A 13,231-nucleotide genomic window follows, 5' to 3' on the forward strand; every position below is an offset into this window, starting at 1 on the left:
TGACTGTAAAGTTAGGTGTTTTTTTTTTTGTCTTTTTTTAAGGACCATGGCATATGGAGGTTCCTAGGCTAGGTGTTGAATTTAAGTTGTAATTGCTGGCCTATGCCACAGCCATGCCAGATCTGAGCCACGTCTGTGATCTACACCACAGCTCATGGCAACGCTGGATTCTTAACCCACTGAGCAAAGCTAGGGATCGAACCTGCATCCTCATGGATACTAGTCCGATTCATTTCTGAGTCACACCTGGAACTCCCAAAGTTAGATTGTTTATTTGAAATTTTTTCTTGTTCCTGAGGTAGACTATTAGTGCTATAAAGTTTTCACTTAAAACTGCTTTTGCTGACTCTCATAGATTTAAATTTATTGTGCTTCCATTTTCACTTGTCATGTGTTTTTGATTTCTTCTTTGATTTTTTAGTTAGTGCATTGATTGTTCAGTAGCATGTTGTGTAGACTCCTGTGCTTGTGTTTTTGGCAAGTTTTTTAAAAATTAACTTTATTCTCATAACTTGTAGTCAGAAAAGCTGCTCATGTGATATTATTCTTCTTCAATTTATTGGGACTTGTTTTGTGGCCCAGCATATGATCTATTCAGGGGATTGTTCCAAGTACACTTGAGGAACGTGTATTCTGCTGCTTTTGGGTGAAATGTCCTATATAAATCTACTAATTTCATTTGGTGTACTGTGTTGTGTAAGGCCAGTGTTACTTTATAGTTTTTCTGTCTTGACGATCTTTTCATTGATATAAGTGGGGTTTAAAATTCCCTAATCTTATTTTGTTACTATAAATTTCTCCTTTTATGTTTGTTAATACTTGATTTATATATTCAGGTGCTCCTGTGTTGGGTCCATATATATTTACAGTTTTATATATTCTGATTTGTTTGATCCATTCATCATCATGTAATGACCTCCTTTGTCTCCTTTTTTTTTGTTTGTTTTAATGTGATATACGCATTGCCACCCCAGTTTTCCCTTTGTTTCCATTTTCATAGAATACTATTTTTTTAAAAATTCTTCTTAGGGCTGCACCTGCAACATATGGAAGTTCCCAGGTTAGGGGTTGAATCAGAACTGCAGCTGCCAGCCTGTGCCACAGACAGCAATTTGGGAGCCAAGCCACATTTGAAACTTACACCACAGCTCATGGCAAAGCTCGATCCTTAACCCACTGAGCAAGGCCAGGGATTGAACCCACATCCTCATGTATAAGTCAGGTTTATAACCTGCTAAGCCTCAATAGGAACTCTTGCAAAGAAAACTTTTTTCCATATCCTCACTTTCAGTCTGTGTGCGTCTTTAGTTCTTTTTTTTTTTTTTTTTTTTTTTTTTTACAGTGGTGATTAGCTTGCTCACATATTCTTAAATGGCACCTCCCTTGTCTCACTTTCTTTTTTTTTTTTTTGGTTTTATTTTTTATTTTATTTTATTTTATTTTCCTACTGTACAGCAAGGGGATCAAGTTATCCTTACATGTATACATTACATTTACATTTTTTCCCCCACCCTTTGTTCTGTTGCAACATGAGTATCTAGACAAAGTTCTCAATGCTACTCAGCAGGATCTCCTTGTAAATCTGTTCTAAATTGTGTCTGATAATCCCAAGCTCACAATCACTCCCACTCCCTCCCCCTCCCATCAGGCAGCCACAAGTCTTTTCTCCATGTTTTTAGTTCTAAAGTGAGACAGAATGTGTGTATATTTAGTTGCTCCACCTTAATATATTCAATGGGTCTTGACATCCCCTTTAAATTGTGTTGATACATTGTCATAAATTAAATGATTATATCAATAGATTTATTTTTAGGTTCTCTATTGTGTTACATTGTATATGTGTATTCCTATAGAAATGCTACATACATTAATTACTTTAGCTTTCTAATAACTCTTGAAATTTGGTAATTCTGTCTTCCAACTTTGTGATTTTTTCTTTAAAGATTGTATGGCTTTCCCACTTCATTTGTATTTGCATTTAAATTTTCAGAATTGGCTTTCCTATTTCCAAGGACACTGATCAAGTTCTTTTGCCCAGACTTGGGGTAAAGAGGGTGGAATCAGCATCTGCTTTCCTAAAGCCTAAGCAGTGGCACCATGGATGTATTTAGTGTAGAGTACCTATCAGCTGTGGTGAGGGGAGGATATCACAAAGACACATTAAGATGTCCTCTTGTTTCTTACTGAAAAGACTTGATGCAATAGAATAGTGACATAGATCTTTAAAATTATAAAAGTTTTGGTTCATAGAATCCTTATCGTATCACATTATCATTTAAGTGAAACAGATAAACAATGATGCTTTTCACATTTGCAGGCACCTTGAAAGTTTCTATTCAGTTTGTACATTATGAAGAAAATCTTTTACCATTGCATTGGTCGTCTGATTGATTAACAGATTTAAATTCCATGAACTATAAATATTTATTTGAATTCAGACATTACAAATATGGGTAAGAAATAGAATTTCTCACACTCTCTGTCCTACCCTCCCCCCCAACTTCCATTCTGTTTTTTTTTCTTTGTCTTTTTAGGGATGCACCTGCAACATATGGTGGTTCCCAGGCTAGGGGTCCAATCAGAGCTGTAGCTGCCAGCCTATGCCAGGGCCACAGCAACGAGGGATCCAAGTCATATCTGAGACCTACACCACAGCTCATGGCAATGCTGGATCCTTCACTCACTGAGCAAAGGCCAGGGATCAAACACACAACCTCATTGTTCCTAGTCAGATGCATTAACCACTGAGCCATGAAGGGAACTTCCCAACTTCCATTCTTATTCCAGTGTCTATACAAATATATATCATATAATTTTAAAAAACATAATGGAGTCATAGTTTTATACTATGTTCTACTTATTTTTCCTACCTAATGACGTTTCAAGAAAGTAATAGAGATTCTTTCAGCCTGCTGCATATTGTTACATTCTATGTAGTTAATCACAGGTAGTTTCTCCATTCCCTATTGATATGGTTTTAGGTTTCTGCCAATTTTCATATGTTACACACTGGGATTGACTAACAAAACCTCTCACTATTCAATATACACTTACGATAATATTCCTTCAAGTTAGACTCTTAAGAGATGGAGTTTCTAGGATAGAGTATTAAATCATACATTATAAACATATACATTTAGGGATAGATGGAGGGAAGAAAGGTTTCAACACCTCACAGTGGAATGGATAATTTTATATTATCACTCTTGAGTCTTGTTCTTTTTGGCCATTAGCAATTTTTAATTGTATGGTTAAAATGAACAAATTGAAAAAATAACACTCTAGCAATATAATAAAAGAAGAATAGAAAGATAAGAGTAAAGTGAAAGCATAATTTTTAAGCAAGAAAAATTGTTTGAAGGAGAAAGATGAGAAATTTTAAAAATCCTCTAAATGAAAATTCATTACAGTGTACTTCTCCTCTGCCCTCTATCTTTTCATTCTCCTTTCAGATGTTTGCAAAGACATTCAACAGCTAAACATTCAGGAGTTCCCATTGTGACTCAGTGGAAATGACCCCAACTAGTATGTATGAGGAGAAAGTGTGTTGATGCCTGACATCACTCAGTGGGTTAAGGATCCAATATTGCCATGAGCTGTTGTGTAGATCGCAGAGGCAGCTTGATTGGATCCCACGTTACGAGGCTGAGGTGTAGGCTGGCACCTGCAGCTCTGATTTGACCTCAAGCCTAGGAACTTCCATATGCTGTGGGTGCAGCCCTAGAAGGAAAAAACCCATTAATTATTTTTAGTAATATAGAGAAATCAAAGGATTTTGGAGAATAAGTCATCATAAAAGAAAGAAGTTTGTTCAGGAAATATCTTTGGGAAAAAGATTAGTTTAAAGCAGTGTTTGGAAGATGAGAGAGTGATGACTTTTCCTAGGAAAGAGGAGGAATAGTGAGGGAGTGTATCATGCTCTAAGCAGAAGCAGAGCAAAATGATGGGTCCTCATCCATGGATGTAAGTGCCCACAGCAGCCTTGTCTCACATGGGGCAAAGAGGCTAACTTCCAAGAGTTTGATTGTTCACCAAGAACCAGTAGGAAACAGATTCCAGGAGAGAATAGTCCATCGTGTGTTAATCAAGGGGATGTTGCCTGGAATTTGCTCCTGCCCACCAGCTTCCTCAGGCCCTGTTTCAGGTCTTTGTTTCTCAGGCTATAGATAAAAGGATTTAGTGTGGAGGTTAAAACTGTGTAGACGATTGTTGCCATGTGGTCCCTGATGGTGTAGGAGGACACAGGCTGTAAATAGACATAGAAGTTGCTTCCATAAAAGAGTGTCACCACAGTGACATGAGAACCACAAGTGGAGAAGGCTTTGTGTTTGCCAGCAGCTGAGGGAATTTTGAGAACCACGGTGAGGATTCGTATGTAAGAGAAAGTAATGAATAGAAAGGGGGTCACTAAAATAAAAGATCCTTCTGTCATCATCACAGTTTCATTGACAAATGTGGAGGAGCATGACAATTTCATCAGAGGACTGATATCACAGAGAAAGTGATGGATGATATTTGAGTCACAGAAGGTGAGCTGATTCAGCAGAAGTGTGTGTAGCAGTGAGTGGAGGTGAGGCAATGAGCAGGAGAGGGCCACCATCAGGGCACAGCGGTGGTGACTCATGATGGTGACATAGTGGAAGGGATCACAGATGGCCACATAGCGGTCAAAGGCCATGACTGCTAGAAGGAAACTGTCAGTGTTTCCCAAGGCATATAGAAAATACATCTGAGTCAGACACCCAGCATAGGAGATGGTCTTATGGGACAAGAAGTTCACCAGCATCCTGGGGACAATGGTTGTTGTGAAGCAAATGTCAGTGAAAGACAGGAAAGTCAGGAAGAAATACATGGGAGTCTGGAGCTGGGGGTCCGAGCGGATGGCCAGGATGATGAGCAGGTTTCCTGTGATGGTGACCAGGTATATGGTGAGGAAGAGGGTAAAGAGTGGCTTCTGGTCCTCGGGCCGAGAGGAGAGTCCCAGGAGGATGAACTCAGAGACACTGCTGGTTTGGTTGACTCTTTCCATTGATGTGGGTCTAGTTATGCACAAGAAGTTTTGTTACAAAACATGCTCCAATTCCACACCCCAAACCATGAGAACCCAGCAAGTCTTTGTTTCCTCGATTTAGTCACAAAGAGCAGCTGTGCAGGGAAAGCTTGTCAGCTTCCTGGTGCTTGATGTGGTCTTTCCTTCCCAAATTCATGTGCATCATGTGGTATGAAAGCTGGAGAGAGAGCAGAAGGGGTGTACCTCTCTGATTCAAGTTCATTTGTAACTATTCTGGGAAAAGCAATTCTTATGTGTTGTGGACATAACAATAAAATAGAGAAATCTTTGCCTTTGTGTAGTTCATGTTATGGTTTGGGAGATATGTCTTCAATGAATAAAATACGTAATGTAACCTCAGATAGGGATAAATTTTGTTAACAAAATAAAGGTAACTCGGGAGTGGGAATGGATGTAATTTATTTATTTATTTATTTTGTCTTTTGTCTTTTTAGGGCCGCACCAGTGCCACATGGAGGTTCCCAGGCTAGGGGTCTAATCAGAGCTACAGCTGCCGGCTTACACCAGAGCCACAGCAATGCCAGATCTCAGCTGCATCTGTGACCTACACCATAGCTCATGGCAATGCCAGATCCTTAACCCACTGAGCAAGGCCAGGGATTGAACCTGCAGCCTCATGTTTCCTATTTTGATTCGTTTCTGCTGCACCAAGACAGGATCTCCAAGGATGGATGTATTTTAGTTAGAGAAGTCATAGGACATTCATTCCTCTCCTCTATTTTGGAAATAATTTTTCCTTTTTGTGATTCCATGTGCTAAATCCCAGTTTTACTGGATGGGCTCCATTGGTGACTATTCAATTCATGTTTAAAAATTTTCTCCTTCATGTATCTATTTACATTTATCCAAGATTTTATATTATATATATATTGAATCATTCCTGTTACCTAGTGATGGACATCAAAATGGCCTTTGATTCCTGTTATTAATAAAGAAGGTTAGTGAGAGATCTTGTATCAACCAAATGATTTGAGTTGTTATTTCAGATCCGGCATATTCAGCCATACCTTGTAAATGGGTGTATTACAAAGGGATTTTCAAACATTTTGAGAAATGTTTAGTTATCACAAAAATCTCCACAATGAATTGATTAGTGTCACTATATTGACAACAATTATTTTTTAGAGGCAGCATATATTTTTTTACAATTTTGAATTGGCTTATTACACTGTATTTTTAGTGCATTCTTAAAATATCTTAAAATGTGTATTAATTTATATACTAATATATAAATTCATTTAACAATTAAATGTTTACATTTTAGTTGTAAGTTACTAAAACTTTTTTTTTTGTCTTTTTAAGGCCACATCCATAGCATAGGGAAGTTCCCAGGCTAGGAGTGAAATCAGAGCAGTAGCTGCCAGCCTCCATTACAGCCACAATAATGTGGGATCTGAGCCTTGTCTGCAGCCTCCACCACAGCTCACAGCAACACTGCATCCTTAACCTGCTGAGTGAGGCCAGGGGTGTACCCGCATCTTCGTAGATACTGGTCTGGTTCATTACTGCTGACCCACGACAGGAACTCCCCAGTTACTAAACATCCTTAAATGTCAATTTCTTCATATTGGAAAAATAAAAATGGAATATTGGGCACAAAATTCCACATTCCACATTCTTAGGAAAACTTAGTGTGATAATGCTCTTAAAATACTTAGAAAAGGGAGAAGCACATTGTAAAATCTCAGGAGAATCTGTTGATCCTAATAAATCCTCATATCGCTTTTCCTTATCTGTTATTTCTAGATGTTCTCAAAATCGATTCATTTACATGCATAAAGTATCACCTCTCCCACTGCCAAACTGTCAGGCAAATTTTATGATTTTCCAAGATTTTATAGGAGGAATACATGTTTGCCATTGAATGATTTCAGTGAAAAACTAATTAAAATTAATAACAATAACCAATATTTATTGAAAAAATTTTATGCATCACACTTATGCTAAGCATTTCAATAAATCCCATAATAAAAAATCAGGCATGTGTTGTTATTAGGAGACAGTTCAGTGCTTATTACTGTCCAAGACAATGCAAAGCTAAACTTTAGAATTATGCAACTGAAGGAAATGAATTGCAATCAGGATTTGAATCCCACTCTAATTTAAGACTCAATTCTAAGCTCATGCTCTTAAGGGTTAGCTACCCCCTCCTCTGGTTTTGCTGTATTTACTGTCCATCACAATCAGGCAAGGTGCTGTTTTCTCCATTTTGATAATTTCCTAATGAATTACTCTTCCATCCCCCTTAACTGACAAACTTTCTTCTCCCATTTCAGAATATATCCTTGCAGTTGTGCAAGAGGTGACATTCTATGTTGTAGAGGTGGTGGAATTTGAAAATTTGAATATCCACATTTAACAGGCTAAAATTAGGTGGAAAAAAATTAGCCATGTATGTCAGGGACATGTCTGGTATGCGGAGCTGTGGTTGTGCAGTGGACACTGCCCTGGACTGAAGATGAAAAGGAGGGGTTGGATTTGTCCTCCATCACCTGCTCCCAAGCTGACTCCTGATGTTTTAGGAACAACAGAGAGACACCATGTCTGTAAAGCAGTTTATCACACACAGATCAACATTCAAAGATGAGTCACATGTGAAAGTGCTGCCAGGGAAGGTGGAATATAAAACTCAGTGGTGATTTGGTGAATTATTGGGAATGGATGCTCCAGGTGGAAGATGTCAGGAGCACCCATGTGGACAAGTAGCAAAAAGGAGGAAGGTTTTGGAGTTGAGAATCAGGAAGAACAGTTCTAAAGGCACAGGGTGAGAATCTGGGAATACTGTAGTTTTTTTTTTTCTTTTCTTATCTACTGATGGGTTTTGCTTCCATGAAAATATATGGTACAGATAGCCTAGAGGTTAAACTCAGTGGACTTAAAACCAAGGGCCACATGGAAATTTTACTTGGCCCTTATGACTTCTCAATGTATGAACTATTTGAAATATCAGAGACAAAAGAGTGAGGTGCCAAATTGAGTTGGGGAGCCCCTGGGTGGCCAGCTCACTGAAGCTCACCTCCTCATCCAGATGCTTTTCTTTCCTTGCCAGCCTCCCCAGAAGCTGATGGGCACCACCTCTGCTCTCAGCCAAAACCTCATGATTCTCAGTCAAAGCTCAGCTTCCTCCTGTGTCTCCCATGAAATCCGGGGATGATTGGAAGGAGAGAAGCAGGAAAGGAGGGAGGAGCTGATGTCCTCCTCCAAAGGGAGAACACTTATCCCTCCCCTGTCCTCAGACCCCCATTTCTTTCCTGCCACCTGGTCCCCAGCAGGCTGCTGCTTCTCCCAGCTCCAGATCTCAGGAGGCAGAGATGCCCTGACTCAGGGGGGGAGGGCCCTCCTGGTTGTGGAAGCCCCACCAGCTTCCCAGGAGTCTCAGGTGTGTCCTGCTGGCCTCTTGGGGCACTTGTTAGGCTGAGGGTGTTGTGTTGTGATGACCTCTCAGGGGAGTTTGTCCTGGGATCTCTCCAGGCAGAGAAAGCAGAATGGGAATCACAGCACTGCAACACTAGGACCTCTGTCATGCAATTAGGAGTTAGTGTTCTTCCCAATAACCACATTTAACCAAGACTATATTCCTTATCACAATCTCAGATGTACATTTTTCAACTGGACTCTCCCTCTTTTTTTCCCACTTCACTACTATTTTCTATAGTTTTCAACAGAAGAATTCAGTTGCATGTATCACTTTTTGAAAGGTAAACTTAATAATAATTTTTTTCTGGTTTTTGAGTCTCTATGGGTGTTATTTTATCAACTGGAAATTTAGTTTGTCTTCCCCAAAGATCTTTTTAATTCTGCAGACATTTAATTCATACATTTAATTGAAATATATTTGACCTGTGATATTATGATAAGTTTCAGGTGTGCAGTATAGTGATTTAACATCTGCCCAAATTATGAAATGATCACTGTGACAATCTGGTAACCATCTGTCCCCATACAAAGTTATTACAATATTTTTGGCCATTTTTCTTATGCTGAATATTATATCCCCATGGATAATTTATTTAAAAGTTTATACCTTTTAGTCCCCTTCCACTCTTCCCTCAGACCTCCAAAGCCCTCCTCTTTGTTCTCTGTATCTATGAGTCTATTTTCATTTTGTTTTGTTTTGTTCATTTGTTTTTTAGAGTCCATATTGAAGAGAGGTCATGTGGTATTTGTCTTTCTCCGTGTGACTTACTTCACTTGACATAATATCCTGTAAGTCTATCCATTTTTTTGTACATGGCAAGATTTCATTTTTTATGGCTGAGTAATATTTCATTTCATATGTACACCATATGTGTTTTTAATCTATTCATTTATTTATGGACACTCAATTAACTTTCATACCTTCTCTATTGTAAATAAGGTTTCAATGAACATTAGGGTTCATATTTATTTATTTTCTTCTTTTTTCTTCTTTTTTATTTTTTTGCTTTTTTTTGGGCTGCATGTGCAGCCTATGTAAGTTCCCCAGTTAGGGGTCCAATCAGGGCTGCAGCTCCTGGTCTATACCACAGTGCCAGCTTGGGATCTGAGCCCTGTATGCCATCTACACCATGACTCATGGGAATGCCAGATCCTTGACCCACTGCACAAAGTCAGGGATTGAACCCATATCCTCATGGTTACTAGTTGGGCTCCTCACTGCTGAGCCACAATGGGAATTCCTAGGGTGCATATATATATTTTTTTAATTAGTGTATTTGATTCTTTCAGGTAAATACCCAGAAGTGAAATTGCTGGATCATATGGCAGTTCTATTTTTAATTGTTTGAAGAAGCTCCATACAGTTTTCTCTACTGGCAGTACCAATTTACAATCCCACCAACAGTGCACTAAGGTTCTTTTTCTCCATGGCCTCTCCAACACTTGCTGTTTTTTTGTCTTTTATTTATTTATTTTTTTCCACTGTACAGCATGGGAACCAAGTTACACTTACATGTATACATAAAATTTCCTTCCACTGTTGTGTTGTGATGTAAGCATCTAGACATAGTTCTCAATGCTACTCAGCAGGATCTCCTTGTTAATCCATTCCAATAGCAATAGTTTGCATCTGTTAACCCCAAGCTCCCAATCTCTCCCATTCCCTCCCTCTCCCCCCTGGGCAGCCACAAGTCTATTCTCCAAGTCTACGATTTTCTTTTCTGTGGAAACGTTCATTTATGCTGTATGTTAGATTCCAGTTATAAGTGATGTAATGTGGTATTTGTCTTTCTCTTTCTGACTTATTTCACTCAGTATGAGAGTCTCTAGTTCCATCCATGTTGCTGCAAATGGCATTATGTCGTTCTTTTTAATGGCTGAGTAGTATTCCGTTGTGTATATATAACACATCTTCCTAATCCAATCATCTGTCAATGGACATTTGGATTGTTTCTCTGTCTTGGCCATTGCGAATAGAGCTGCAATGAACATGTGGGTACATGTGTCTTTTTTAAGGAAACTTTTGTCCAGATATATGCCCAAGAGTGAGACTGCTGGGTCATATGGTAGTTCGATGTTAGTTTTCAAAGGTACCTCCATACTATTCTCCCTAGTGGTTGTACCAGCTTCCATTCCCACCAACAGTGCAGGAGGGTTCCCTTTCTTCCACAACCCCTCCAGCACTTATAATTTGTGGACTTATTAATGATGGCCATTCTGACTGGTGTGAGGTGGTATCTCATGGTAGTTTTTATTCACATTTCTCTAATAATCAGGGATGTTGTGCATTTTTTCATGTTCTTGTTGGCCATCTGCACATCTTCCTTGGAAAAATGTCTTTTCATGTCTTTTGCCCTTTTTTCCATTGGGTGGTTGACTTTTTTGCTGTTGAGTTGTATAAGTTGCTTGTATATTTTGGAGATGAAGCCCTTGTCAGTTGCATCCTTTGAAACTAATTTCTCCCATTCTTTAAGTTTTCTTTTTGTATTCTTTTTGGTTTCTTTTGTTGTGAAAAAGCTTGTCAGTTTGATGAGGTCCCATTGTGTATTTCTACTCTTATTTCTGTTGACTTGGGAGACTGACCTGAGAAAATATTCATGAGGTTGATGTCAGAGAGTGTTTTGCCTATGTTTTCTTCTAAGAGTTTGATGGTGTCTTGTTGTATATTTAAGTCTTTTAGCCATTTTGGGTTTATTTTTGTGCATGGTGTGAGGGTGTGTTCTAGTTTCATTGATTTGCATGTAGCTGTCCAGTTTTCCCAGCAATACTTGCTGAACAGACTTTCTTTATCCCATTTTATGTTCTTGCCTCCTTTGTCAAAGATTAATTGACCATAGGTGTCAGGGTTTATTTCTGGGTTCTCTATTCTGTTCCATTTGGTCTCTCTGTCTGTTTTGGTACCAGTCCCACACTGTTTTGATAACTGTGGCTTTGTAATATTGCTTGAAGTCTGGGAGAGTTATGCCTCCTGCTTGGTTTTTGTTTCTCAGGATTGCTTTGGTGATTCTGGGTCTTTTGTGGTTCCATATAAATGTTTGGATTGTTTGTTCTAGTTCTGTGAACAATGTCATGGGTAATTTGATAGGGATTGCATTGCATTTGTAGATTGCTTTGGGTAGTATGTCCATTTTTACAATATTTATTTTTTCAAATCCATGAACATGGAATATCTTTCCATTTCTTTACATCTTCTTTGATTTCTTTGATTAAAGTTTTATAGTTCTCAGCAAATAAGTCCTTTACCTCAATGGTTAGGTGTATTCCCATGTATTTGATTTTTGGGGGTGCAATTTTAAAAGGTATTGTATTTTTATATTTCTTTTCTAATATTTCATTGTTAGTATACAAACATTTGACTGATTTCTGAATATTAATCTTCTATCCTGAAGATTTGCTGAATTTGCTTTGCTGAATTTGTTTGATCAGTTCAAGACGTTTGCTGAATTTGTTGATCAGTTCAAGACGTTTTTGGGTTGAGTCTTTAGGGTTTTCTATGTATACTATCATGTCTGCATACAGTGACAGTTTTACCTCTTCTCTTCCTCTCTGGATGCTTTTATTTTTTTGTTTGTCTGATTGCTTTGGCTAGGACTTCCAGTACTATGTTGTATAGTAGTGGTGAGAGTGGGCATCCCTGTCTTGTTCCAGATTTGAATGAGAAGGCTTTCAATTTTTCTCCATTGAGTGTTACATTTGCTGTGGTTTTGTCATAAATGGCTTTAATTATATTAAGTAATGTTCTCTCTCTACACACTTTGGTGAGAGTCTTGATCATGAATGGATGTTGGACTTTGTCAAATGCTTTTTCTGCATCCATTGAGATGATCATGTGATTTTAGACTTTTCTTTTCTTAATGTGGTATATGATGTTGATTGATTTGCATATGGTGAACCATCCTTGTGCACCTGGGATGAATCCCACCTGGTTGTGGCGTATGATCTTTTTTATATGTTGTTGGAATCAGATGGCTAAAATTTTGTTGAGAATTTTTGTGTCTCTATTCATCAAAGATATTGGTCTATAGTTTTCTTTTTTGGTGGTATCTTTGTCTGGTTTTGGAATTAGGGTGATGGTGGTGTCATAGACTGTCTTTGGGAGTGTTCCTTCTTCTTCAACCTTTTGAAAAAGTTTAAGGAAGATGGGCACCAGTTCCTCTTTGTATGTTTTGTAAAATTCGCCTGTGAAGGGTTCTGGTCCTGGACTTTTAATTGTAGGGAGTGTTTTTATGATGTCTTCAATTTCATTTCTAATGATCGGTCTGTTCAGTTGGTCTATTTCTTCTTGATTCAGTTTTGGCAGGGTGTAAGTCTCTAGAAAGTTGTCCATTTCTTTCAGATTGTCAAATTTGTTGGCATATATTTGTTTATGGTATTCTCTTATGGTTTTTTGTATTTCTGCAGTATCCATTGTGATTTCTCCTTTTTCATTTCTGATTTTCTTTATTTGGGTTTTTTCTCTCCTCTTCTTGGTAAGTCTTTGCAGAGGTTTGTTGATTTTGTTTACCTTTTCAGAGAACCAGCTCTCATTCTTACTTATTTTCTCTATTTTTTTTACTTCTATTTTATTGATTTCCTGTTTGATCTTTATGATTTCCTTCCTTCTACTGACTTTAGGTCTTTTTTGTTCTTCTTTTTCTAGTTCATTTAGTTGGTGGGTTAAGCTGTCAATTTGAGGTCTTTCTTCCTTTTTGAGGATGGCCTGTATTGCTATGAATTTTCCTCTGAGCACTGCTTTTGCAGCGT

The 13,231-nt window shown here is 38.2% G+C and overlaps 2 protein-coding genes across 2 annotated transcripts in view; one reads left to right on the forward strand and one right to left on the reverse strand.

The window, feature by feature from the left end:
* Positions 1–4,084: 4,084 nt before the first annotated feature.
* On the reverse strand, positions 4,085–5,029 carry LOC146407195 (olfactory receptor 1L8-like). The gene has a single exon (XM_085014227.1). It carries the CDS (start codon positions 5,027–5,029, stop codon positions 4,085–4,087), a length of 945 nt encoding a protein of 314 aa, XP_084870353.1.
* A 4,175-nt stretch (positions 5,030–9,204) lies between these two features.
* LOC100154042 (olfactory receptor 1J4-like) overlaps positions 9,205–13,231 on the forward strand; it is a 58,625-nt gene continuing 54,598 nt past the window's right edge. The window contains exon 1 of the mRNA XM_084994982.1: positions 9,205–9,277. The gene's annotated coding sequence lies outside the window, so the exon portion shown is untranslated. The remainder of the gene's footprint in view (positions 9,278–13,231) is intronic.

This window comes from Sus scrofa, chromosome 1, assembly GCF_054392235.1.
Source record: "Sus scrofa isolate SSC_HxYL_T2T_F1_AM1 chromosome 1, Sscrofa_HxYL_maternal_Yorkshire_Landrace_v2.0, whole genome shotgun sequence".
NCBI lineage: Eukaryota > Metazoa > Chordata > Mammalia > Artiodactyla > Suidae > Sus > Sus scrofa.